Source organism: Leucopleurus acutus, assembly GCF_964270905.1.
Source record: "Leucopleurus acutus genome assembly, chromosome: 10".
NCBI lineage: Eukaryota > Metazoa > Chordata > Mammalia > Artiodactyla > Delphinidae > Leucopleurus > Leucopleurus acutus.
The window spans coordinates 62,713,266-62,738,739 of NC_139153.1; the positions used below are offsets into that span (position 1 = coordinate 62,713,266).

Sequence of the window (25,474 nt, forward strand, 5' to 3'; positions counted from 1 at the left end):
CCTGCAACAGAGCAGAGATAATTCAGAAAATGGAAAAAGAGGGAAACAGGACCAATTTGTCAAATCCTCTGGCACCTTGTTCTCTTTTTTTTCCCTTTTTCTCTTCTCATTTCCTCACATCACCTCATTTCTTTTCCTCTCATTTCCCTTGTCTTTATTTCCTCTCTAATAACTTTCGTTTTTAGTTGAAACATTGTATGTCTGTGATAGAAACATAATGGAAAATCTTAAGCCATCACATTTTTTTTTCATTTTCCTTGAATCATGATTCTCTACAGCTCCAAAACCAGTAAAGCAACAAGTATCCATTACTCCTGAAAAAGACTGTGTACAGTCTTAGAACAAAGGAGTCATTGTTCAGTTGGAGCTTAAAATCTAGCCTTTTCAAGTACTTAAAGGAACAATGACATTGAAAGCCAGGTTTTGTGAAGAGAGTAGCGTTTTCTAAGTTCTATTGATAAAAATGTCCTTGTATATATCATGATCCAACTCTGGTAAACTTGAGTCGTAAAGTTGCACTAAAAGATATAGCATAAAAAATATGGAGGACATAGGGCAAGAAAAGGCCACTTTAGATGGTGACCTTGGAGAGATGGAGGAGAGAGAAAGGCATAGGTTGAGAGTTTAAGCTTTGGCATCCCGCTCTAACTCCTTCCTAACCACCACTCCCCCCCTTACCCCGTCACCATCCCATCCCATCCATGGGGGAATCTCACTGGGTGTTAGGGACCAGGGCAGAAATGAGGAACAATGCTTACACCCATATAAGTTTGGGGAAAATCCCAGCATAAGAGGCCTTACTTCTTTCCTCTCAGCAAAGTTGTATGTTAATTATATTGCCAAATCTGCGTGGCACTGGAACTCTAGGAGGACAGGAGTCATGACTGAAGGAAAGATTTGAAATTAGCTTCAACAAAATAGTGCATAATATAGCCATGTGCAAAGAAAGTGGATGGCCCTTTTGCTCCTCAGAGGAATGCAAGAATGCAGAGACCCTTTCTAGGGAGCCAGAAGAAGCCCAACCTAAGAGGAAGAAAGCTGCCATATATGGGAGCCTCAAAACTGAAAGCCTTGACAAGGAACCACGGTACCCAAAGTAACAGGGTGGACCAGCCATCCTCAGCAGACTCTGCTGCAGTGTGACCAGATACCAGACAGGACAGTCACTCACAGCAGACACCAGCAAAGATACAGAAGGCAGCACGCATACACCTAAGCATACGCTACATTCATAAATATACCCTCTTGGAGAGGGAGAGGAGAGAAAGATGTGAGATGTCCTCGAACTGGGAATTCAAAGTTAAAATAGCTGATTCATTTTCCAAGAGGGCCGAGTTCAGGTGAATAAGCATTTTGGTTACCTTTCTTGGCAACTTTAAGATATGTTTCTCATCATCAGGGGAATAGAGGCTTCTGAGACCAGACCATGAATAAATAAACGTAAATATCCATTACCATTACATACATGCTATAATATGTTGTAAGGCAATAGTATAATGTTTGGATCCTGTCCTGTTTTTAAAGTTGCTTTGGTTACTCAGACCTCTTTCATATGTTCCTATGTGAGGGCAGTTACCAATTAAAATATTAGAGCTGCCACTATCGTAAATTTAGTCTTAATAACAAAGAATATCCCCAAGCAACATACTCTGAACAGCAGAGGATGAGAATGTGGCCTTATAGAATGATATCCTGACAGATAAGAGGGACTATTTGTCTTCTTCAACCCCTAAAATATTTAGTTTATAATTTTTGTTCTTTGTATGCTTTTGCCTCCCAGTCACTCAAAGAAGATGAATAAGCTGAAATGCAACTGGCAGAAGCCAACTTCTCTAGGTGTTGCCTGTCCAAACATGGGTTACATGCATTACATCAGACACCCACACTAACAATGTTCCCTTCATGCTTAGTCCATAGGTTTGGTAGTCCCATAACCAAAATCTGGCTATTCTTACCAATTTTCTGAATATTTATATAAAAATATGTTATTTGCTAATAGTTCTCTCTACTTTCTCTTTTTTCCTACTGAATGATTTAAAGACTCAAACATGTATTTTTGGACATGATTGGAAATCAAGATTAATTCTTTTTTTCCCCTAGCTTTATTGAGATATAATTGACATGAAACATTGGGTAAATTTAAGAAGTACAATGTGATGATTTGATACAACTATATATTGAGAAATGATTGCCACACCAGGGTTAATTAACACCTTCATCACCTCACATAATTACCATTTCTTCTGATCTACTCTCCTAAAAACTTTCAAGTATAAAATATAGAATTGTTAACTTCAGTCACCATGCTGTACATTACATGCCTAGAACTTATTCATCTTATAACTGGAAGTTTGTACCCTTTGACCACCATCCCTCCATTTTGTCCAGACTCCAGCCCCTGGGAACCACCACACTACCCTCTGTTTCTATGAGTTCAGCTTTTTTTAGATTCCACATATCAGTGAGATCATGCAGAGTTTGTCTTTCTGTCTGACTTATTTCACTTAGCATAATGCCCTCAAGTTCCCTCCGTGTTGTTGCCAATGACAGGATTCTCCTTTTCTTATTAATAATATTCCTGTGTGTGTGTGTGTGTGTGTATCTTCTTTATCCATTCATCCATAGATGGACACTTAAGCTGTTTCCATATCTTGGTTACTGTGAATAATGCTGTAATGAACATGGGAGTGTGGATATGTCTTCATGATTCTGGTTTCATATCATTTGGGTATATACCCAGGAGTGGGACTGCTGAATCATATGGTAGATCTATTTTTAATTTTTTAGGAACATCCATACTGTTCTCCATAGAGGCTGTACCAATTTACATTCCCACCAACAGTGCAGGAGGGTTCCCTTTTCTCCACACTCTCACCAACACTCACCTCTGTTCTTTTTGATGATGGCCATTCTCAGAAGTGTGAGGTGGTATCACCTTCGATGTCTAATTGTCTTCAGGCTGATGGCTTATGAGATAAGGAATGTACTTATGTTACTTTATAAGTTATTTCACTTGAAATGCATTTGTGAAAGAGAATGGGATGTGAAATGACTAAAAGCGTGGATCTAAATGTTCTTATGGGCGGTGCCTCTTTGTTAGCTATTTTACAGTATTCTGCAGCTAACTGATTTCTCCTTTCCTGAGGTTGTTTCCCTCCCGTCCTTTACGAAACTTGAAAAAATTAGAGGAAAGAAAGATGGCAGGAGTGGAGGGAGAAAATATGGAAAATGATTAATACCTATGATGAAAAAATTACAGTATTTGTAAGACAGCCAGATGAATGTGTAAAATGATGTTTTGTTTTCTTTATTACCTAGTTGTACACTTGAAATAAGAACTACCATCATGGGTAGAATACACCTTATAATTTGTACAATGAACCATCCTCGTGAATTTCAATACTTCCACCAATAATGCTGAGCACTCCCCCTTCTGCTCACTCCTCATCCTTACTCCTACACCCCCCTTTGCCTGCCCCCAGTTCTAACAAGTTTCAATACAAACATGAAATGCTAGACAACATATTCCCATCAACCTTTTCGCTCTTCCAAATACCTCAAAACTGATCTTCAAACATTGGAAGACCTCTACTATTGAGGTATCAGGGGCATTAACAAATTTTGTTTTCCTATTAAATACCTTTAAATTCTACTGTTTTAGTCCAGTTGCTTATTGTTTGCAGAGAATAATTTTGATGGCATGACCCCAAAAGAATAGGTGTCTCTGAAGCTTGCTTTTAGCAGAACATCTATAACTTCTGAATTTCCTCTTTGTAGAAATTCTGTTTCCCAATGTTTTTCTTCATAGCTTGTATCTCACCTTTACCTTCTAAGCATGACCCTTCTGTCCTGATGGTACACTTATTTGGCATCAGGGACTCCTGATGTTTTATTTTATTAATATCTGGAAACATTGTCTACTAATACATTGTCTACTAATACTAATCTGGGAAACATTTATTTAAACTTTCTAGTGCTACTGAGGCAGAGGTTCCCAACACAGATGAGTCCTCTGAAGTGCACCTCTGCTTGGATGGCAGTCCCCACAAAAAACCCAGGCAGTAGTGTTTACCTCATCACTCACCGGATCCTGTAACTTGACGGTCAGTAGCACAGCCTTCAAGTGTTTCCCCTGCCAAAGAATGGATGATCTCCATGTTTCTGGAAAAAGATTCACTGGAAGATGAAATGTTCTTGCCTACACAAAGCAACCAATATTGTTTTCTACCAGACGAATTGTGTTCGTTAATGAATAGAAAAAGAATCCTGAATTGGTAGAACTTGAGCTCCTTGACAGCCTGAGAAACACTGTTTTAGGTTTGGGCTCTTTAGTTCCAAAGATCCCAATGAAAAATAGAACTTAAGCCCAAACTGTTCAGTTTATTTGTTTGAGGTCATGAGAGACATCATTTAATTTACAAAGGAGATAGTCTAGACTTTTGTAGCAGAAACTGTTGACTCTCTACCCAAGATTCCTCTCCTGTTTATCCTTGCTAAGTAGAACTCTGAGTTTACTTGGAAATTCACCCTTTCTTCAGGTGATTCAGGAATTAGACTATCAATTATGGCAATTTGAATTCCTATATTTCCATGTCTTCTTATAAAGTCTGACTTGTGCCAGTCATTCATTGACTATGAAAGGGTGGAAAAGAAAAATTTGAGTCCTGGGAGGTATCACTGAACTGCTAAGTCAACCGACCCTTGAGATGTTCTGCTTTGGACCTCTTGATATATGAAATATTATGTATTCCTTTTCATTTAAGACATTTTATTACAGGTAAAAGCATCTAATTACTAGACATGTAATCTAGGTTGCTATAGATGGTACTAAAGAGAGGAATATTCAAAACAGGTATTTCCTGGTTGTTTATGTACAAAAATGACACAATTACAGCTGGGATAAGTGATTGGCAGTAGAGTTTAGGAATTAAGATAAAAGATTCTAAAATCTGCTATATCTGTGCTCAATTACTAATTTTTATATTGACTAGTGTGAGACTTTGAGGAATTGCTTAATCTCTTTAACTATTAGTTATTACTCCACACTCCATCCCCCCCTTTTCTGCTCAACACGAACAAATTTCTAAAAGCAACTTGACTTTGTTCCTCTGTTTTCTAGGGAACAGTTCTTTTCCTAGGCATTAGCAAGCCTGCAATAAATGGCAGTGACTTGGAAATGGAAAGACCTACATTCTCTTCATATAACTAAGAGAATTAGCAGCCACTGGAATATTGAGAGCTCTTTGAGGGAGCTTTGTGATTAACCAAGTTATTCTTCCCTGTTTGAAAAGATAAAGGATGGCTTTTCCATTACTCCAAGTAAACATAGCCAAATGTTAACTTTAAATTTGATTTAATGTAGACAATTTGATCTGAAGTATAGTGAAGAGCAATAGATCTGATACCAACAGGTAGAAAATGTTTGACTTTTAATTGTAAATATATCACTAAATATATGTTCCTGTTCTTGAATATTTGAGTCTCTGTGTCACTACAGATAAAACTAACTCATGTGTGTTCTTAGAAATGGGTATAATGTGAATGCAGAGAGTTAAAAAGCACATATGTATCAACAACTTAACAAACATCTTTTCCACAATTTTCTATTCACACTTATATTCTGATGTCAAATCAGGCCAAAAGTAACATTATAGTAACAATATAGAAAGTAACAATTATCATGTTACTTTATCATTGCAGAAGTTCATAATAATTAGCATAGGAAAAAATTAAATTTACAAATGAAATATATCATTGAAATGCACATGGATTTTTTGGCCAGTGTGGTTGCTTTACATCTTTATGAACATGACATAAAAACATCAAGTTAACAAAGTACAGTTCAATAGTATTCAAATTACAAAAATCCAAAGATATCACTTCCGATTTTTAAGACTAATCATCTAATCAAATATATTTAGAAACTTAAAGTTAATGCTAATTATGTAGTTGATGACTTGGAAATGGATATACAAATGACACATATACTGATTATTTTTATTAGCAGTTTCCTTTTGGCAAGTAAATAGGTATTTATAAAACTGATCAGAAAATACTCTGCTAACTATAAAATGTTATATTATGATACAACAAATTATTCTTATATGGACTTAAATTTATTATGAAACAAACTACGCAGAGTGTAGCTTAGAATAACACTATTTTTTGCCTTCAAGTAATTTTGTAATTCTATACTAGTGTCCAAATATACCACTGTAAATTTATACTTGAAATTTTTCCTAAGAAAAAACAAATCTAACATCATTCCAATTATTATACCTTACATGAACATACTTAATGATCCAGTATCATTAAATCCATCCTAACATTTTCTTTGTTGACAATGGATAGGATATTCTGTTGACTGGCTACAAAGACTTGCTTTAAAGAAAGTGATTGTTAATTATTCGTGACTCTCAATGAATCATGAGTCCTCCAGGTATTTGGATTGGTGAAGGGTCTCTTGTTTTGACTTGATATTCTGAAGGTTCTATATAAAAGTAAAAGTAAAAGTTAACAATATGCTATTTTAAGGATTTTAAAAATGTGTCTGTGCTTATTTTTTGGTTGGATTCTATGCCTGGAGGGGAAGATAATTAAGTTTTTGAATGCAAAGTTTCAAAAGTAGAATATTCTATGGTCTTTCTAAGTATCATGCACTTAACTATGATCTCCAAGTAACCATTTTCTAAAAGAAAAATAGTCTTTTTTCTCAAATATTTAAACTTTAATCATTGTTTTCACTGCAAATTTCTTTGAAGATTTAGGGCTGTTTTAATTTAGCATAACATGGAGCAAATGCAAAATCCTTCATCTTTACTGGATTAGATTTGCCCACCAGGTGAGTGGTTCACATGGTTCACATGAAGATTTGCTTCACGTGGATTAGACTTGCCCACCAGGTGAGTGGCAAATAGCCTGCTTTATGAAGAAGGTATTATTGATCTTCAATGTGAAGTAACACAGGTTTTGTTGTTACTGATGCTTCTGTTTCGTTTTGTTCCTTCTTTCCATGATGGCTTTTACTTTTGTCATTTCTTAACCCTGGGTCTGGATCTTTCAGATTACATGTAAGGATCAAATTTAAATTGCGTGGAAAATAATTGATAACTAAATGTAATATAATAATAATGGTATAATATAATTATAATATATTACAATGTGATATTATAATGAATAAAAATATTATAATATATAATATGAATGATTTGCTTTTAAATACATATTAGAGTCAATTCAAGATTTTTGCCTATAACACTCCTATTGTCATCCAGTAAAGAAATATATCTTTCTCTGCAGGCAAGAAAGGAGGTTAAATAACAGCTGATATATAGGAAATTTTGAGTAGCCATATAGGCCTCATCTACCTGGGGCACAACAGTAATCTGTAATAAAACCAAGGTGGCAGATGTGAAGTTTATACATTAAGTGAGTGACTAAAAAATAAAGATTGAAAACCTTTAAGATTTTTGCTAAGCTAGAAAGTTTTTGGTACTTCTCTCAAACAATACCTCTGTGATGGAATATCTAGGCAGACCCAGTAACTGAACCATGCTCGCAAATATTTTAAACCAAATAAAGGAAAGTTTAATAAATTCCAAATGCTATTTTCCCCCCTTGAAACTGACTCTTATTTGTTGGCCTTTAAACTATATCTTGGAACTCAAAGAATATCTTTTCATACAAATACAACTTTTAAGTCCTTGGAGAGAAGCAGTGTGTTTGGTATTGATATTGGTCAGCATTAAGTTAAACAGTTAGAGGAGCTGGGTCCAACAAGGGAATATGTTTAGCTGGGATTACTTTTAAAAATAAGTAAGTTTGAATGTCTGTAGACAGAGCACACACTCATCACGTGCCCAACTCCTTGGTACCACCATACACCTTCCCCACTAAATCTTGCACTTGATCTGTCTGGTCATCAAAGCCTTGGAGTCTGCGGAACCATATGTGTACAAGCATCATCAAGTTTACTGACTCTTCTTCTCTGAGTGTCATGAGATCAGAGAAATGTCCACCACCTCTGCTGCCCTCAGACCTAATCTTACTGATAAGTATATTTTATGTGTATGTATATAATATATATGTATATATACACTTAATATATATATTTCTTCATTAACATTTATGATACTCAAATTATACCTCTGTGATGGAATATTTGTATTCCATTTTGTATACAAAAATGTATACATTTGTATCATGAATAAGCAAATGAACAGCATTGATATTTAAATATGAGGGGTTTTTTAAAATTAAAATTAAGCAACTGAACACCACTTTATATCTATTTGTAAGTGTTATATAAGTAGAAATATTTTAAACCCTAGACATGTAGGAATCTAGAAGTTGATGTATCTCTAACTTGAGGTCTCACATTCACAATGAAGGCAGCCAAGGAAACAGAAGATTTGGAAAGAGTGAATTAACATCAGGCAATAGTAATACGTCTTTCTAAGGATACCCAGTGAGGCCTCAATACATGTCTCATTTAATAACTACATGGTAAAATATGAATAAAGCTCATTAGCATATAAGAAATTAGAGTGAAGAGTAAATTTTCAGTTAAGTATAAAGTGTATGAAGTACACAGCAGGTCCATTATATGAGCTGATTAATCCTGCAGGTGATCTGATTAAGGAATGCAGCAAAGTTCAATCTGGATTTTGTAGGAAAACCGGGGGAATGATTGGGAGCCATTTCATTGGGAGAACAGTGCATATGTGCTTATAAAATGCAACATGAAAGAATCCCTGTGATCACATTTACCTTACATATGAAGACAGAGTAACGTTTTCATGTACCCATTCCACATTAAGAGTGGTTTCCTAAGTCTTAATGGAGAAGCTTTCCTTCTCGGCCCTGGTAAGCTCTGCCATTGTGAAATGTGCTTTCACAGGACTGGCCCCTTTCTAGCCCTTCCCTTCTGACTTGCATCCAGTTACCTCAGTTTGACCATCACCAAGAGAAGAATTCCACAGGTGACTGCCATGCACATGACAGCATAGATGACTTCTAGAAACAAAAGATTTTTTTTAATTACTGGATTTTTAGAGAGAATAAATACTAAAAATATTTTAGAGGATGGATTTTTCACTGACCATTGAAGGGGGAATGAAATCCGCTGAGAGTTATTTCCTTTGCATGTTTTCCTTTATGCAATGCAATGCCTTTGACATTATGCAGTGTCAGATAATCTGAAAGAAAATAATGAAAATGAGATAAAAGTATTTAAAAGTCATGCATTATCTTTATCCTGTGGGTTGTAATTTGCTTTGTATTATAAGGCAACAATTTTTATTTCTATGATATTATCTTAATAAAATATGATAGATTTGGGTGAAACGGGGAGTACTTTTATTCAATTTTAACAGCTTTTTTTTCACACTTTAATCAAATAATTTCATAATAGAAGTTGTGTGGTTGTTTTTCTTTTTTTTCCCCCAAACCATGACTAGGAAAATGATTACATTTTATAAGACAGCTCATTGTACCTTATACATAGACTAGGAAAAAAAAAAACACAGTAATTTAAGGTTACCCATTGTGATACAGAAAAAGAGTCCTTCTTTACAAGAGTGATTGTTTGAATGTGTTTTTAACAATATCTCATTTCCCTAAGGCCCACAGTATTTATGAATTCTTAAAGTACATAAGGGAGACTCCCTAAACAAATCACACTGTTTGCCTCTCTACCTAGATACTTCAATATCCGGTTTTGTTATTTCCCCTATTCTGTCTCCCTTTTTCAGCCCCTTCACTTTCTATTGCTTTTACCTATTTTTGCCTTACCGAAGGGATCCTCTTGGCCATTCTGTGGCCCTTGTCTTCTCGACCATGTTTTTCTAAACACATTTCCACCCTCACATCACAACTCATAAGACAAGAAGATGTAATCTGTAGACTTAACTGATAGAACTATTTTAGGTGACTTTATTGATAACTTTGAAGTGAAATCATCCCTAGTTTTGATTCAAGTCAACACATATATGAATGTCAAACATACCAATAACACAATAACCAATTTATTTGATGATAATTGGTTCAGTTGGGTTTTGAGACTTAAAAAAAGGGGGTGGGGAACAGACAAAGCCTCCACTTGAGAGAGCCTTTGCTGTCTTTTATAGATATTTCATGCATTTTGAGACCTGGAAGTCTAAGTCTGAGTGGATAGTTTTTTGTGGAAGTGAGTGTATCAAATAGCAGGGTATTGCATCCAATGACAAGAGTGACAGGAGGCTCTGAACAGGAAAGGAGATGAGAAGGTATATTACCAACAGCACCATTCAGCCTCTCTCCACCCAGGGCTGATGTTGTCCGAAGCCAGCTCCTTGGAAGTCAAGGTTTGAGATCTGTGCTGAGACTAATTGGTAGAAAGCACAGGAGCCAGACTGTTTCAGATCAGTAATAAAACTCTCAGGGTGGGTCCAGGAGAAGCAGCCCAACACAAGAGCTAGAAAAGTAACTGAGGATTTTGTCACTGAAAACTCATTCTCAAGGAGTCTGACCTCCAACACAGTTAAGACATTTTTAGTTCAAGATTGTTTTAATCCCCAACTCATATATCAGATTATCCTATATTTATAAAAGTCTGACCTTCTTGGGAAGTGAAAAATCAACCTCTTCTGAATGTAAAAACAATAGAGGTAGAGGTTGTGATTATTTTTTCACTTTTGTGGTTATAAAATAATTCTGTTATTCACTAGAAAGTTGGAATGGAAAAATCGAGCTATTTCAAATAATACCATTTTTATAACAGTGGTCCTTTTTGGGGGAAGAATTAATTTCAATCAAATTAAGCATACAGATTTTTAGTGAAGTAAGTGATCATAATCAAATCTTATATTTAAATAAATTGGAATATTAAGAATAAATTATTTTGTTTCTTTTTAAATTTTATGGCATTTTGTGATATTTTAGGCAGATTCATGACCTAAATGTAAATGTATATAGTGTACATTGGCTGATTATTCAGTACATCTTGCCTAGTTAGGTATTACAATTCATCTTTGTATAAGAAAAAAGGTATGATTTTGATTAATTAGGCTATCTTTTAGATATATAACTGCCTAAAGTAATTGTTAAACATTCACCTAGCAAGGCATAGAAAGAATTGTCTCATTCACTAAATTTCACTCACATGGAATTCATTAACAAAGTTATAATAGATCAATGACAGAAATGCTAGCTAATGATCCCAGTGAAAATTTTTATGTGACTAGCAGTCACTCCACAATCTTAAATATTGCACCCTAGGAGGATACCAAATATCAGTTAGAGATTAATGTTACAGAAGGTTTCTTGGCTACTGAAGCCCATTAGAGATTCTTTCCCACCTTTTATAAACAGTGAGATTTACTGTGTTTTATAACCATGAAATTAAAGTCGGCAGAGTTAATAATCAACCTCAGTCCCACACCATCTGCTATATTTATAGACAAACACTGTCAGTGACTTGTTTATCTTAACTCCTACCCTAGAGGAATTAAACATTATTATGAACTATATTGTAAAATCCCTGTACAGTTGACAGGAAATCAAGATTAATTTCAACCTTACAGTAAGAACAAATTTATATAGTATTCTTCCCAAATGAGCTTCAGAGATGGGATCATTTCTCCTTTTTCCTTCCAAAAGCCTTGTACAGTATTGGCTGAGAGCTGATGCAGACCAAACTTTGCATAATTTATATGAAGTGGTAAATGCATTGTAAAAAATGTGGTAAATCAGATACAAAGTAATGATTTAAAAATAAGTGTCAGAATTCATGAAACAGAAATTAAACTTAGCACAAACTGCAAATCTGTAAACCTTCAATTAAAATTTAAATAAAGCATAATCTAGAAGAGTCTCATTGGAGGAAAAATTTGATGAAAATGAACATTTTTGTAGAACAGTTTTTAAAATATATTCTTGTAGCTGTCTTTTTTTAATGGAAGTATAATTGATTTACAATGTTGCGTTAGTTTCAGGTGTACAGCAAAGTGATTCAGTTATATATATATATATATATATATATATATATATATATTCTTTTTCAGATTCTTTTCCATTATAGGTTATTAAAAGATATTAAATATAGTTCCCTGTGCTATACAGTAGGTCCTTGTTGGTTATCTATTTTATATATAGTAGTGTGTATATGTTAATTCCAAAATCCTAATTTACCCCATTAATGCATCTCATGGCATAGTTAAAATTCTATTGTCTACTTTCTAAGTTTAAATAAAAGAGCACCAATACCATGGCAACATCTTAGTGAGAATGAAAATTCAAGGATGATCTTCTTGGTTATCCCAGGGTCGGTTTTATTCATAATTTGGTCAATATTGTCTCATCTGAAGGTATGTAAATTAGAGGTGAGTTTTGAATTGTTTCACCTAATGATCAAGATTGAGATTTCATGTATCATGGACTCTTTTGATCATCAGTGTATGAAAACGTCCTGCTGAAGTGGATCTAAGGAGCATTGCTTCTGGGAAGAAGGGAAAACATATCAGCATCTACAAGTTTGAAAAACCAATACTTTAGTAATACGATAAATCAAGGTGTAAACACCTAACATGGATATAACATCATTTTTACTAAAATGTATGTAGTAAAAACTAAACCAACTAAATAATATGCTTTCCCTAAACAGTCATAGTATGTATCAATGAGGCATATTCTTTTATTTAGTTCACAAACTTCAAAGAAGATAAAAGCATGTCTTAGGTTTATTTTCTTCCACTGTGGCTAAACACACTGTGGTTGCCAGGGGCTTGGGGGAAGCGGAAACTTAGGAGTTATTAGTCAACAGGTATAAAGTTTCAGTGATGCAAGATGAATGAGTCTAGGAATCTACTGTACACCATAGTGCCTATCATTAGCAATACTGAATTGTACGCTTACAATTTTTCCAAGAAGGTAGATCTTAGGTTAAGTGCTCAAATTATTACTAAATGCAAGTTCATGTGCCCAACACACAGTGAGCCCAAACAAACTGAAGTATCAGAGTTTGGAGCAGAGAAAGGTTTATTGCAGGGCCCAGCAAGGAAAACGGGTGGCTCATACTCAAATTACCCTGAACTCCCTGCAGGGTTCCAGAAAAGCATTTTAAAGGCCAGGGGAGGGGAGGGGTTGCAGGGTATGTGATCAGCTCATGCACAATTCTCTGATTGGTTGATATTGAGGTAACTGGGCAGTTAACATTATCAATCCTTAAGCATCAGAAGTTTCAGACTACATGCTCATGATCATCAAGTAGTTAATTTCTTCCATTTGGTGGTGGTTTAAGCATCTGAAAAACTCAGGAAATGTGCATCAGATGCTAGGAGCTAAAACAGAGGGTATGGGGGAGGGGTCTGTCCAAGGAAATCCCCATAGGGTCCTGATCATTTACATTATCACACAAAATAATAATAGAGGATGGCAGGGAATCTTTGGAGGTGATGGATATGCTTATGGTATAGATTGTGGTGATGGTTTCATGGTGTATACTTATCTTCAAACTCATCAAGCTGTATGCATTAAATATGTACAGCTTTCTGTATATCAAAAATAAAAAAAAAAACAAAACCAAAAAGCATATAAATGAATAAGTATACCTTCAAGAATGTTTGCCTAGATCTTTTGTCATGAGCCAAAAGCTCAGTGTTAGTAAATGACTGCATTGACAAGCCTGGTAACCACTCTTTTATCTGTGGTTGAATGACAGTGGTGTTCACATGTCTAATGGATTTGCTTGGTGATTATGGTGAGTTTCAACTGCACTACTAAAATATTTCAAATGTTCTATGTTTTTCTTAATAGTTTCTGCAAATAATGAAATAGTCACTGAGATGGCAATTGGAATGCAAATTATATTATTTCTGAAAACTAACACTAGATTTTATCAATATAGTATTATTGTGTTAGAAGGCCATGTTTTAAAGCTTGAAAGTAAGAAAAAAATCTGTCATCTGTAGTTTGGAGCTCATACAAAATAGATCTAAAGATATAGATCAAAAATAGGAATAGAATATTTGTGGTTAGGGTATATATCTGTAAATACGCAAGTGTGTATGTAGGGTAGAATTACAAAATTGGATGGGACTTCTTAGATTATTTTAGTCAAAATTTCAGTGCAGTGCTCCATTCTGCCTCATTCTGGACTGTCATCACCATTCCAGGAATGAGCCGTTTAATACTTTTTGCTCTTCTATTACTATTGAAGGTCAGTTCTAATTAAAATAGGAAGTAGCATTCTAGGCTGTTCTTTTATCAACTTAAGATGATAAATCTACTTTCCTTTGTTGGTATCACTGCCTAGCTCTCTGGCTGCTACATGTATATGTGTGTTTGTGGGGAGAGAGATAGATAGATAGAGAGAGAGAGGTCTCACTGTCACTAGACCACACAGAGCAATGCTTTCCAAACATTAATATGAATCTTCTGTTTATCTTAAAATGCCAATTTTGATTCAGTAGGTCTAGGATAATGCAGAGATTCTGAATCTCTTAAAGCTTCCTAGGTGATGATGATGATGCTGGAAGAATATATATATTCATATATATGTACACAGAATGGCAGAGAGAGATGCATGTACGTACTCATGTAACATACAAAATGCTTTACTTCCATGTATATGGTGCTTAATACTTTACAAGGCACTTTAACAAACACTGTTTAAATTTTATAACAACTAGCCACATAGGAATTATTAGCTCAACTTAAAGAAACTCAGACTCAGAATAGCTGTCTTGTCCAAGATCACAGAGTTGATAAATAGTGAAGACGTAATTTGTAGCAAAATTTCCTACCAAATATATATTTTAAAAAATGTCGTGGAGACCACAAAAGCATGTAAAACATTTTCAGTTTTTTCTAATGTGGCAGCCATATGGATTAGGAAATAGATTTGAAAAATAATAGGGACCAGTTGAATTTGATAGTGTTGTACAATAAGAAGCATTTAGTAGTATTATCTGATCACAAATCTCCATGATTGTATATATAATATACATATATATAATTTTCTGTTGATGAAAATCACAATAGAAGACATAAAATCTAATAACTAAAGCATCTGAAATGCCTCACGTATACCTGTAGGATTTTTCAACTTGCACACACCTCTGAAATATGTTCATCATTTTCAATTTCAGATCAAATAAATCAACCACTTTAACTTTGACATTTAACAGAAATATTTTAAAAAATGAATGCTGCAATTTTCAAGGTGATATCTTAGACTATGATATCTATATGAGTATTTTCCATTTTTACAGACGTAGAGTTAGGACCATATGTAAAGCTTTCCAGAGTATTCACCAGGCGAAGGGCATACAAAGAATAATACACAAAACAGCAGTGTAACTATTTTTTGTTGTTGCTGTAATGTATGTCTACATCAATATAACCTGAGTATCAGATGAAAAATATAAAGTAATCCCATGGTTTAAATCTGCCTATATCTGGAATGAGTTCAATAGACAAAAATGTGTTCCCAAAATTGAACAGTAATTTTTACTGTGAATTACATTCTAGGAGATCTTGAATTTTTACCTTGAATTATATAGGAAGTCTTGTAATAAGACAAATGTAAGCTAAGAATGGGAATAATCTACACTATATTTTATTAATTTTAAAAGTTTATGTTTTCATGTCTGGAGGTTTTTAACGTACAGAATTTTTTTAATGAAAAATTATACGTGACAATACTATTAATTGTCCAGATAGCTTTCTGATGTCTTTGGAACTGAATGATTCACTAGTGTCTACCCTTTTGGAAATGTACAAGACTTTACCTGGCAGGTGTACACAATTGTTTCAAACACTGATGGAAAACACCAAGAAAAAGAGAGTTAGGGAAAAAAAATAAAGGGTAGAGATACATTTTTGGAGAGTCTTCATAGTCATTTGGAATGATGAGGTGATTCAGAAAATTTTGTAAGTTACTGAGTTTTAAAATGAGAAAAATGGTATACAATTGTAGTATTTTTTCAATGCACATACATTTGCGAAACTTCAGCAAAAAGTTGAATATCAAAGTATGAGATGTACTATTAATTCTTCTTAGACAGTAACCTTCTTGAGAATAGACATCATATCCATCTAATTTATAGTATAACATGGATGACACAATGCCATGCCCATGCAATTATCTGATGGCCGAAAAGTGTGTATGAGCAAGTTTCATGTCTGAAATAACACATCTGTCCCTGTGCAGTGACATACATTTTGAAATATATATCTATATCATGTTTAGTTCTTTCTCATCTTTAACTGACATTAGCCAAGGGTCTTCACATTAATCACATATTATCACCTCTTCTTAAAATGTAAATTCAGTGTCCCAACTGCCATGCATATTGTTGCCCAATCAAAAAAAATCTGTTAAGAAACTATTTCACCTGGTGATTAATTCTAGCAGTCAAGTTTGTTCATTGATGGGCTAGGAGTAAGCATCTTGGTCATCGGGTGAGGAGAATTTTGAGAATTTCTCTGAACTTCAGTTTTCTCATTTGTAAAATGAGACTAGTAATACCTATGTTTGCAAGATTTTTGAGAGTGAAAAATAATATTAAAATAACAGAGCTCTTGGGAACTTCCATGAGAAGAAGTATGCACAGGCGGGGATGAAGGGAAGGGAAACAGGGATAAGAGAAGGGATTCCTTTTATGGTTCTTTATCTCCTTCCCTTTTCCCTTCCTTCCTTTCTCCCTTGTCCCCTTTCCTTAGAAAGATTTCCTGAGGCCAAATGACTGAAGTAAAACCTGTCATTTTCTATTTCAGAAACCTGATTCCAGGTAGACATAGTAAAGTCCAGGTTTGTTAGAAGAGGCAGTTTTCTAAGCTGTTCCATGAAACACTAGTTCTGCAGAATACTTTTATGTGTTAGAAAAATCAAAGAGCCCATAAGTAGACAACTTTGTAAAATTCTAGGTAAGACAAAATAAACTATGTGTTTTTTTTTGCTGCAAGTATATACTATACTAGTGGGACACACTACCTACATTTATTTTCTCCATGGGTTATATCTGGGAATCCATTTAAAAATCTTGCAAAACAGGGGCATATGTGACTTAGAGGCAAATATTTATGTATTTGGGTGGGCATAAATATTTATTAAGGATCCTTATTTGTACTTAGTCAATGGAAATTCAGAGAACACCATACGAACAATATTTTGTGCCCATCAATGTAGGCTCTAATTTATAATCCTTCCCTCTATTAAGCACACATATTCACAAGCACCTGACACCATAATTTCTCTTGTTCTCTACTCCTGGGAGTCAAGAAAAATTTTCACCCTGTGGTTTGAGAGATGTCTGACCTCCCAAACACTACTCTTATTGCCTCTTGGAGTGGTTGGCGTGATGCAACATTAATTCCAGGTTTGCTGCTAGTTAATCTACCATTCTTCAATTTCTCAACGTGTCCTCATGGGATATGGAGAATTTAGAATCTGCCTTCTACTTTGGAGAGCCATTCCAGCAGAGCTAAGAGTTCATGGATCACTTATACCTAATCACCTATAAATGTCCACAGGACCGTAGAACAGAAACCAGCATATTTGGACCCAAGTAAAGATTTTCCAGTTGAGTAATTATTTCCTACTTCAAAGCTAGTGCCATGACAATCAACATGGGATACATTCGTGGGATGGTACATGACCCTGTTCTCATGAAGTTCTCAATGGAATTTTGTGTAAGGTGAATACTGTGATTCAAGCGCAGTGGGAATTGATAAGGGACACCTAGGGAAAAGGTACACATTTGATGAATGGTGGGAAATAAGGTTGATTTACATTTTGGGTGTTCTTGAAAATTGGATGAAGGCATTCAGATGTGGGAGAGATGAAAGCAGGGGCAGTGGAGAGCACACAGAAATAACAAGATCAAGTCAAAGTTCGAGAATTAGTCTATCCATGATGGGGAGATCTAATAAGGAAGATACAGCAGCAGTTTAGCCATGGGAAGATGAAAAATAAAAATAGGTGGGAGAAGTTGGAGTAGAGAAGAGAGGAAGTGTAAGGGCATATTTAAAACAAAGAGCTTTCTGTTGGAAAGCAGAATGATCAGAAAGCAGAGTAGCAGAAGCATCAGAATCAGACCTGGATTCTGCCTCCCCCCAGAGCTGTCATTTTAGGCAACTTACTGGTCCTCTGTTCCCTTTGATTTAAAATCGGATAATGCCAACCACAAAATTTAATTAAAAATTAAATGTGACAATATATAAAGAGAGTTTGGAACTGTGCTTGGCACAAAATAAGTGCTCAATAAATTACATCATTTTAAAATATTATATAATTTAGAGTTTTATTTGATATTAAAAATGCAAAGTTAAATCAAAGATGACCCTTAGGTTCTTGAGACAACACGATGTATCAGAATAGATTTGGCTTGAAAGATGAAAGAGTCATAGAGGGGAGAACTGCAACGTTTACCTCTCTACTTTTCAACTTGACTGCTCATAGCAAAGAACCCTGGCTTTGGAACCAGAACTCCATCGCAATCTTAGTTGAGTCATCCACTGGCTGCAGTAGCCTTGGACAAGTTAGTTTAACCTCTGAGCCTCATGCTGCTCACGTGTAGAAAGGGAGTTGAGATAGATTGTGTTATTTATTTTATTTATTTATTTTTAAGATTGAAATATAGTTGATTTACAAAGTTGTGCTAGTTTCAGGTGTACAGCAAAGTGATTCAGTCATATATATATATATATATACATATATGTATATATTCTTTTTCAGATTTTTTCCAGTATAGGTTATTACAAGATACTGAATATAGTTCCCTTTGCTATACAGTAGGGCTTTGTTGTTTTTCCATTTTATATATAGTAGTGTGTATCTGTTAATGCCAAACTCTTAATTTATCCCTCCCCCCAGATTGTATTATTTTGTAGGAGGATTCACTCCTCTTTCACTGTAATGAATTAAACTCCTACCACCCAATGCCATGTGGCTTAGAGAACCACCTTCCGTGAGAAGAGTCTGTTTTACTGCCCCCTGCCATTGGGCTTGACCTTGACTTGAGTTAGTCAAAAATGTGAGCAGTTGAGACTTCCCTTGTGGCACAGTCCTTGAGAATCCACCTGCCAATGCAGGGGACACAGGTTCGATCCCTGGTCCGGGAAGATCCTACATACTGTGGAGCAACTAAGCTTGTGTGCCACAACTACTGAGCCTGTGCTCTAAAGCCCATGAGCCACAACTACTGAGCCTGCGTGTCACAACTATTGAAGCCCATGAGCCTAGAGTCTGTGCTCTGCAACCCGAGAAGCCACCACAATGGGAAGCACACGCACCGCAATGAAGAGTAGCCCCCACTCGCTGCAACTAGAGAAAGCCCATGCACAGCAACAAAGACCCAATGCAGCCAAAAATAAATAAATAAATAATAAATACATTTATTAAAAAAAAATATGAGCAGCAATGATGTATGTTATGTTCAAGCAGAAGTCTGAGTGATTCCGTCACTTAGTTTTCGTTTCTACCACAAAAATGTCATGTTCCAAAGAGTGGCCATGCCTTTAGCCTAAGTCTAGAAATGGGGAGCAGAGCCTCAGCTGTCAGCCCAGAGCTGCCTACATGTGGCATAACCTAGAAATCAGTCTTTGGGTTTGTAAGTCACTGAAGCTTGGAGATTGTATGTAACTGCTTAACCCTGCAAAAGCTGACTAATTCAGGGATAATAATGTACCACAAATGAAAATTGTTGACAAATGGTAACTTCTTAATTAATATTACCTCTTTTTCTTCTCTCCTCTCTTATAACTCTCAATTGAATAGTAGGTAGAGGGAGAAAAAAAGCGAAAAAAAGGTTAAAGAAAGGTGAGAAAGGAGGAGAGGGCACTTGGAGAAAGGTGGTGAGACCATTGAAGAATGGTCTTCATTTTGGGGATGAGAATGTTTTTCTCTGTTTTGGGGGAAATATGGGGCCATGGGATGTATAGTCATGCAGTCTCTCCTTATCTTTCATGCACCAATACTAATGTCATGTTCACCTTATTCTTAAAAAATAAGTATGAGATGCAATATCATTATCTCTACTGGGATTAAATTATACCCAAATTAAATAGGGCCCCATTATTTTTATTCCTAAACTCCTTTGACTTGCATTACAACACAAGATAGTAGGACTTTGTTAATATGGATTTTCCAGCTGTTTCTTCACATTAAATAATCCCACAAAGACATAATGAGAATTGAAAATAAAGAGAGGCTACCAGTAAATACAGACAATATAGTGAGGAGCAGTATGGCATTGTGGAAAGAGGCCAGTCTTTGGCTTCAAGCCACAGACTCAAGTCCTTGCTCTAAAATTTGCTAAATGTGTGACTGGAGGTACTTAAACAAAAAAACTCTTCTGTACCCACTTTCCTATTCTATTTGATGAGGATAATAACATTTATTGACTTGTGAGGATTAAGTGAGACAAGACATATAAAGTATATTGCAGAGGGTCCACATAGAACCTACAATTTTTTTAAATTTGAAACGTATGTTTTGATTGTGGTTGCATGTAAGTATTAACTATGGAGCATTTAAAATTAGATTCCTTGGCCTTATCACTATAGGTTTTGATTTAATAGGTCAAGGGAGAAGAGAGAATTAAAGTACTAGACATTCTTAATTTCAAAATCTCTCTAGATGCTTTCAGTGTTATGGTCAGGATAGAGAACCGTTGGTAGAGGGTAGAAAACACATGGTTTTGGAGGTGAAAGAAACAGATCATATTGTAAATCACACTATTGTGAGCTAGTGGAATAGAAGTTGTTAGAGAGGAAGAGAGGAAGAGGTTGGAGAATTATGTTTTTTAATAGATCACAGCTTTGAAAAAAATCAGGAATGGGTGGGCATGGCCAGATACAGGGATAGTGACTGTCGAAAACCAATTTGTTTACTGTGATTTGTACCACAAGCCCCCAGTAAATGCTTTCCAAATAGTAATGGGTGAGAAGACTAAGAATTATGTTTACTAGATACCAATGTAGTGTTAGGGCATTCTTGCAACTTTGAGATTGAAAGAATATTTACTGATGTTTGCAATTCTGTAAAGGGTCTTCTTGAACCCATGAAAAGAACTTGAGAAGATGGTTTGAGACAATCTGATACTAACAGAAGATGAAAGATTGTCATTATCAATGGATTCTTAAATCTTTACCACTTACTAACCTGTCTCACTTAGGGGATTTTATCTGTGTAAGTACCAAACGTTTGTTTTTTTGAAGAAGTCCTCCTTTAAGATGATATCCCAGCATGTAGGTGCCAGGGCAATAACTATTAAGTGTCCACATGTGGTGTTTTATGGGAATACATTTGATGCTATTATATTGTTGTCACAGAATACTTGGCTCTTTAAGCCAGGAATACACATGCTCATAATAAATGATTTTTATGACTTCACATACACAATCATGATACACAGAAAGTATAAAGGAAAGACTGCTTGTTTTATGTAGCTCTGGCACTAACTCCATCCCCAATTATGGGCAACAAGGGGATTATATGAAGCCAATGAAAGCATAAGGGTGGAAAATGGAAAAGATAACACTGTGCTTTCACATACTGGAGCCTGTGATTGTTCAAATTGTAACAGTATTGTTTTGTTGTTTCATTTCCCTCCATGATCTTAAATGCTCGTTCCTTCTCTAGTGCTGCCAAAATGTGAGTTGTCTCACTCATCAATGGCAACTCTTTAATCTTTCCTTTTTGGTTTAGAGCACACGACAAAGGTAGTCATGGATGATTCACAGAATCATGCTCAGTGGCAGAGTTTTTCCCCTCCCTTAACATCTAAACCTTTAAGGATAGAGCTGGGAAAAAGTGAAGGTAGGGGACAGCTGTTCTGTTGTTTCTGTGGAGGGTTTGGACACTTCAGTATTTCCAGATTATAGCTGTGTGAAGCATTTTTTGCAAAATAAAAAGCCAAGCCAAATTTGCTGGTTTTCAGGTCTGCAGACAAAATTTAAACCAGCTGGATTTTATTGGGAACTTTTGCATGCAAGTAAACCTAGTGGTGAAACTCAAGCCAGCATTTGTCTCCACTGGAATGGGCTACATCTTTAGGGAAAACCCCCCTACCCCATGTCGCTTCCCTTAAGGGAGTTTTGAATTTTGAAAGTTCCTAAAAGAAATCTGCCAGGTTACTCCATAGAGTATCTGATCGGAACATTAGCCACTGAAAATGGAAGGTACAACCAGGTCTGATGTCTCTTTTAGTCAGATCTTCAGAGATGAGAAGTTGTGTGTCTCTCTGAAACCTGATTTTAAATTACCCCAATTAAACCAGCTAATGATTCCCTCCACACAAGTACTTCCAAACACAAAAGCCAACACACACACATTCACTTAAACTCACACACACACGTGCCTGGTCAGAGTGGCAAATAATGACTAACTTATTGGATTTGTATATAGCAAAAGTTTCACATCCTATTTTGACTGTGTCCTAAGTGAAAATTACCACATTCCTCACTAAAAAATATGCAATTTTATAGATTTAAACATATAAGGAATAGAAACAAAGAAACACATAGTATGATGATTTTTTTACTAAGCCTGGGATACATTATTTATAAAGCTATTTAGAATTTGGAAAACAAAGCAATAAAAGGTAATTCAACACTAGAGGAAAACCCTTTTACTCCAAATCTCAACTTAGATCTCTGAAAGAATGAGCAGTTTTTCCAAGGGCAAAGAAAGAAAGGATACATGCTTTCATAAGATTTTAGTATAATCATAGGAAGGAAAATTCTTGGCAGACTACTCATCTTTTTGGCATTAAAAAAAAAAATCTCTCCAGAGCTGTTCCTATACATAGGCAGCAGGGAGGTTTGCCAAAAAGGTACCGGCCTCAAATATCATGTCACCTAATCCAAGAATATCAGGGCACATCTAATATCAAAGATCATCTATTTCTGTTAAACTGTTACCAAAATTTAATTTGTGAGAAACCTGAGGTCTAGGGTGAGTGTAACTGATTTCCTCCATACCACCTAGGGTATTAGGGATCAAACTTGTTTCCTAAGCTCTTGTTCTTTACATTACAACATACTCCCTTTCCAGCAAACACACTTTCAAGGATGCTTTTGTTCTATACATGTTCCCTGGGAAATGTAACATTTATAATCAATGACAATTATAAATTTCACATCATTACATGAGAGAAGTACATTATGGTTGTTTAAAAATCACAATTTCTGGTACCCCAAACTGCCTTGTTTAAATTCTGCCTCTGTTGTCTTCTGTGGAACCTTGGGCAAGTTACTAACTTCTGGGTGTCCCAACTTTTTCTTTGGTGAAAGAGCAAGCATCTCCTTCATCTGTTGCTTATACAAATTAATTAAACAAGACATCAAATGAACAGACTAGTGTTGAACACACAGTAAGCCCTCAATAAGGTCATAAGGCTCAAAGGAAATAAAAGATAAGTAAGCTAGTGTCCATAACCAGGGGACAGCTTTAAACTGACAAGCAGTATTTTTAGATGTTTATTAAACCTTCATCTTTCTTTTAAATTATTTTTAAATTTTTATTTTATATTGGAGTATAGTTGATTAACAATGTTGTGTTAGTTTCAGATGTACAGCCTAAGTGATTCAGTTATACATATACATATATCTAATCTTTTTCAAATTTTTTTCCCATTTAGGTTATTACAGTATATTGAAAAGAGTTCCCTGTGCTATACAGTAGGTTCTTGTTGGTTATCTATATAAATATAGCAGTGAGTACATGTCAATCCCAAACTCTCAATCTATTCCTCTCCCTAAACCTTCATCTTAAGGATATTGTATCTTATATTACTTCAGTTTTCTCCATGTTATTATTTCACATTGTTGAGGTGAATTGGCAAACATATCCATTAAAATGTTCTTTGTAGTTTGTCAAATGGGAGGATTATTTTCAAGCATTGGTCCAGATCCTGACAATATTAACACCCTGTTGTAGGAATCTGCTTCTGGCCATCAGTCATTCTTTCTGCAGTTTCTTTGAGGCAGGTGATAATGTGCTTGGAGAGCACCAACACCTGATAGCCATTGCCTTCTGTAACAAGTGATGTCAATAGAGCCAAATGCACAGGAAAACCTCATCTATAGGCTCCACATCCCTATTCTAAAGATGGTGCCTTCCAGGGCAGCCCCAAGGCCACCATCAGAGAGGTTCGAGCATCCCACGTAGTCAAACCTGGAAACTGAGTCTTACTTACTCACCGCTCTCCTTGGGATGGTGGGCAAATCTAGGGCGAACTTGTAACAGGTCACAAGGATGAAACTGATGGATGATTTCTAAATGAAACTGTTTTGCCCGTCCCTCCCTCCGTTGCTGGGAACAAAAACTTACATTCTTTGTTACTGATTAACATGGGTGGGCATTCTTGCTGGTTTTGCTTGTTACTCTCATCTTAACCATAGAAACCCAAGAATATCCTTTAAGACTCCTGCTTTCTCCCCAGAAGACAGGAAGGTAGTTTTCAAGACGCTAGTCTGTTACCCTCCTCATTTGCTGGCGAATCAATACATTTCTCTTTCCTTTGTCCTCAAAACCTAGTCCTTGTTACTCTCATTCGGCATCGGGGGGCAAGGACTAATTTTCAGTAATGAACTTAGGGAACCTGAGATGTTTCTGTGTGGAGGTTAGTGTAGGAAATATGACTTATTCAAATACATTTAGGTTTCATTTTGGAGTTTCAAACAAGTAACCTTATCCAGCTGATCCCCCCCTTACCCGTGGTTACTCTTCACCTCCAAGCACAATTTCACTCAGTTCTGCACTATTTTCTGAATATTGGGTGTAGTGTGCAGTAACTCAAGTGATGACACTGTTCTGAGGTTTTCTGACTTGTGACTTTTATCCATCACATCAGTGGTTATCACTGTGGACAGTGAAATTGTGGGACCAATGAGACTTCCTCCAGGGATCCATGTTTGCTTTTTCATATTTATAACATGACAATCTTACTAATACATCTAGGGTATATTAATAATTTATTCATAATAAGAAACAGGCATCATTTCATCATTCTTTAATCAAAACCAGCACCTCTCTTGCTGTTAACTCTGGGGATATCTTATCGCATGGGGATGAATGGGAAGTGATGAGATCTTTTGTTCCACTGGCTTGGTAGGCAAACTAAAACACACTTAGGAATCATGATTCTAGGGATGGCATTTTTTTTCTTTTCTCTTTTTTTGGTTCTGAAACCAATTCCAATGGGCAGGCGATCTGCACATCTACAAGCAATTCTTGGGTCACCAGAGAGGTGTTTTAGTATTCAACTCAATTCCGATACCATCTACCCAGAGATGGCGTCAGATTCCAAAAGTCCTACAAGACTCCGCCCCACACAAGTCCACATTGTTACTTGTACTTCTGTCCCACTAGCCATAAATGAGAGGTTCCTGGGACTTCTTCCTCGGGCTCAATTAATTTGCTAAGAGTGCCTCACAGAACTCAGAGACACATTTTAGTTACTAGATTGCCGGATTATTATGAAAGGATATA

At 35.7% G+C, this 25,474-nt stretch overlaps 1 protein-coding gene across 1 annotated transcript in view; it reads right to left on the bottom strand.

Moving 5' to 3' along the window:
• Nucleotides 1-6,416: 6,416 nt before the first annotated feature.
• The window catches only part of GFRAL (GDNF family receptor alpha like), a gene marked incomplete at both ends in the record, with an annotated part of 54,784 nt that continues 35,726 nt past the window's right edge, over nucleotides 6,417-25,474 (bottom strand). The window contains 5 exon segments of the mRNA XM_082848398.1: nucleotides 6,417-6,470; nucleotides 6,472-6,490; nucleotides 8,946-9,015; nucleotide 9,098; nucleotides 9,100-9,197. Of these exon segments, the coding sequence (XP_082704524.1) occupies nucleotides 6,417-6,470; nucleotides 6,472-6,490; nucleotides 8,946-9,015; nucleotide 9,098; nucleotides 9,100-9,197 (242 nt within the window).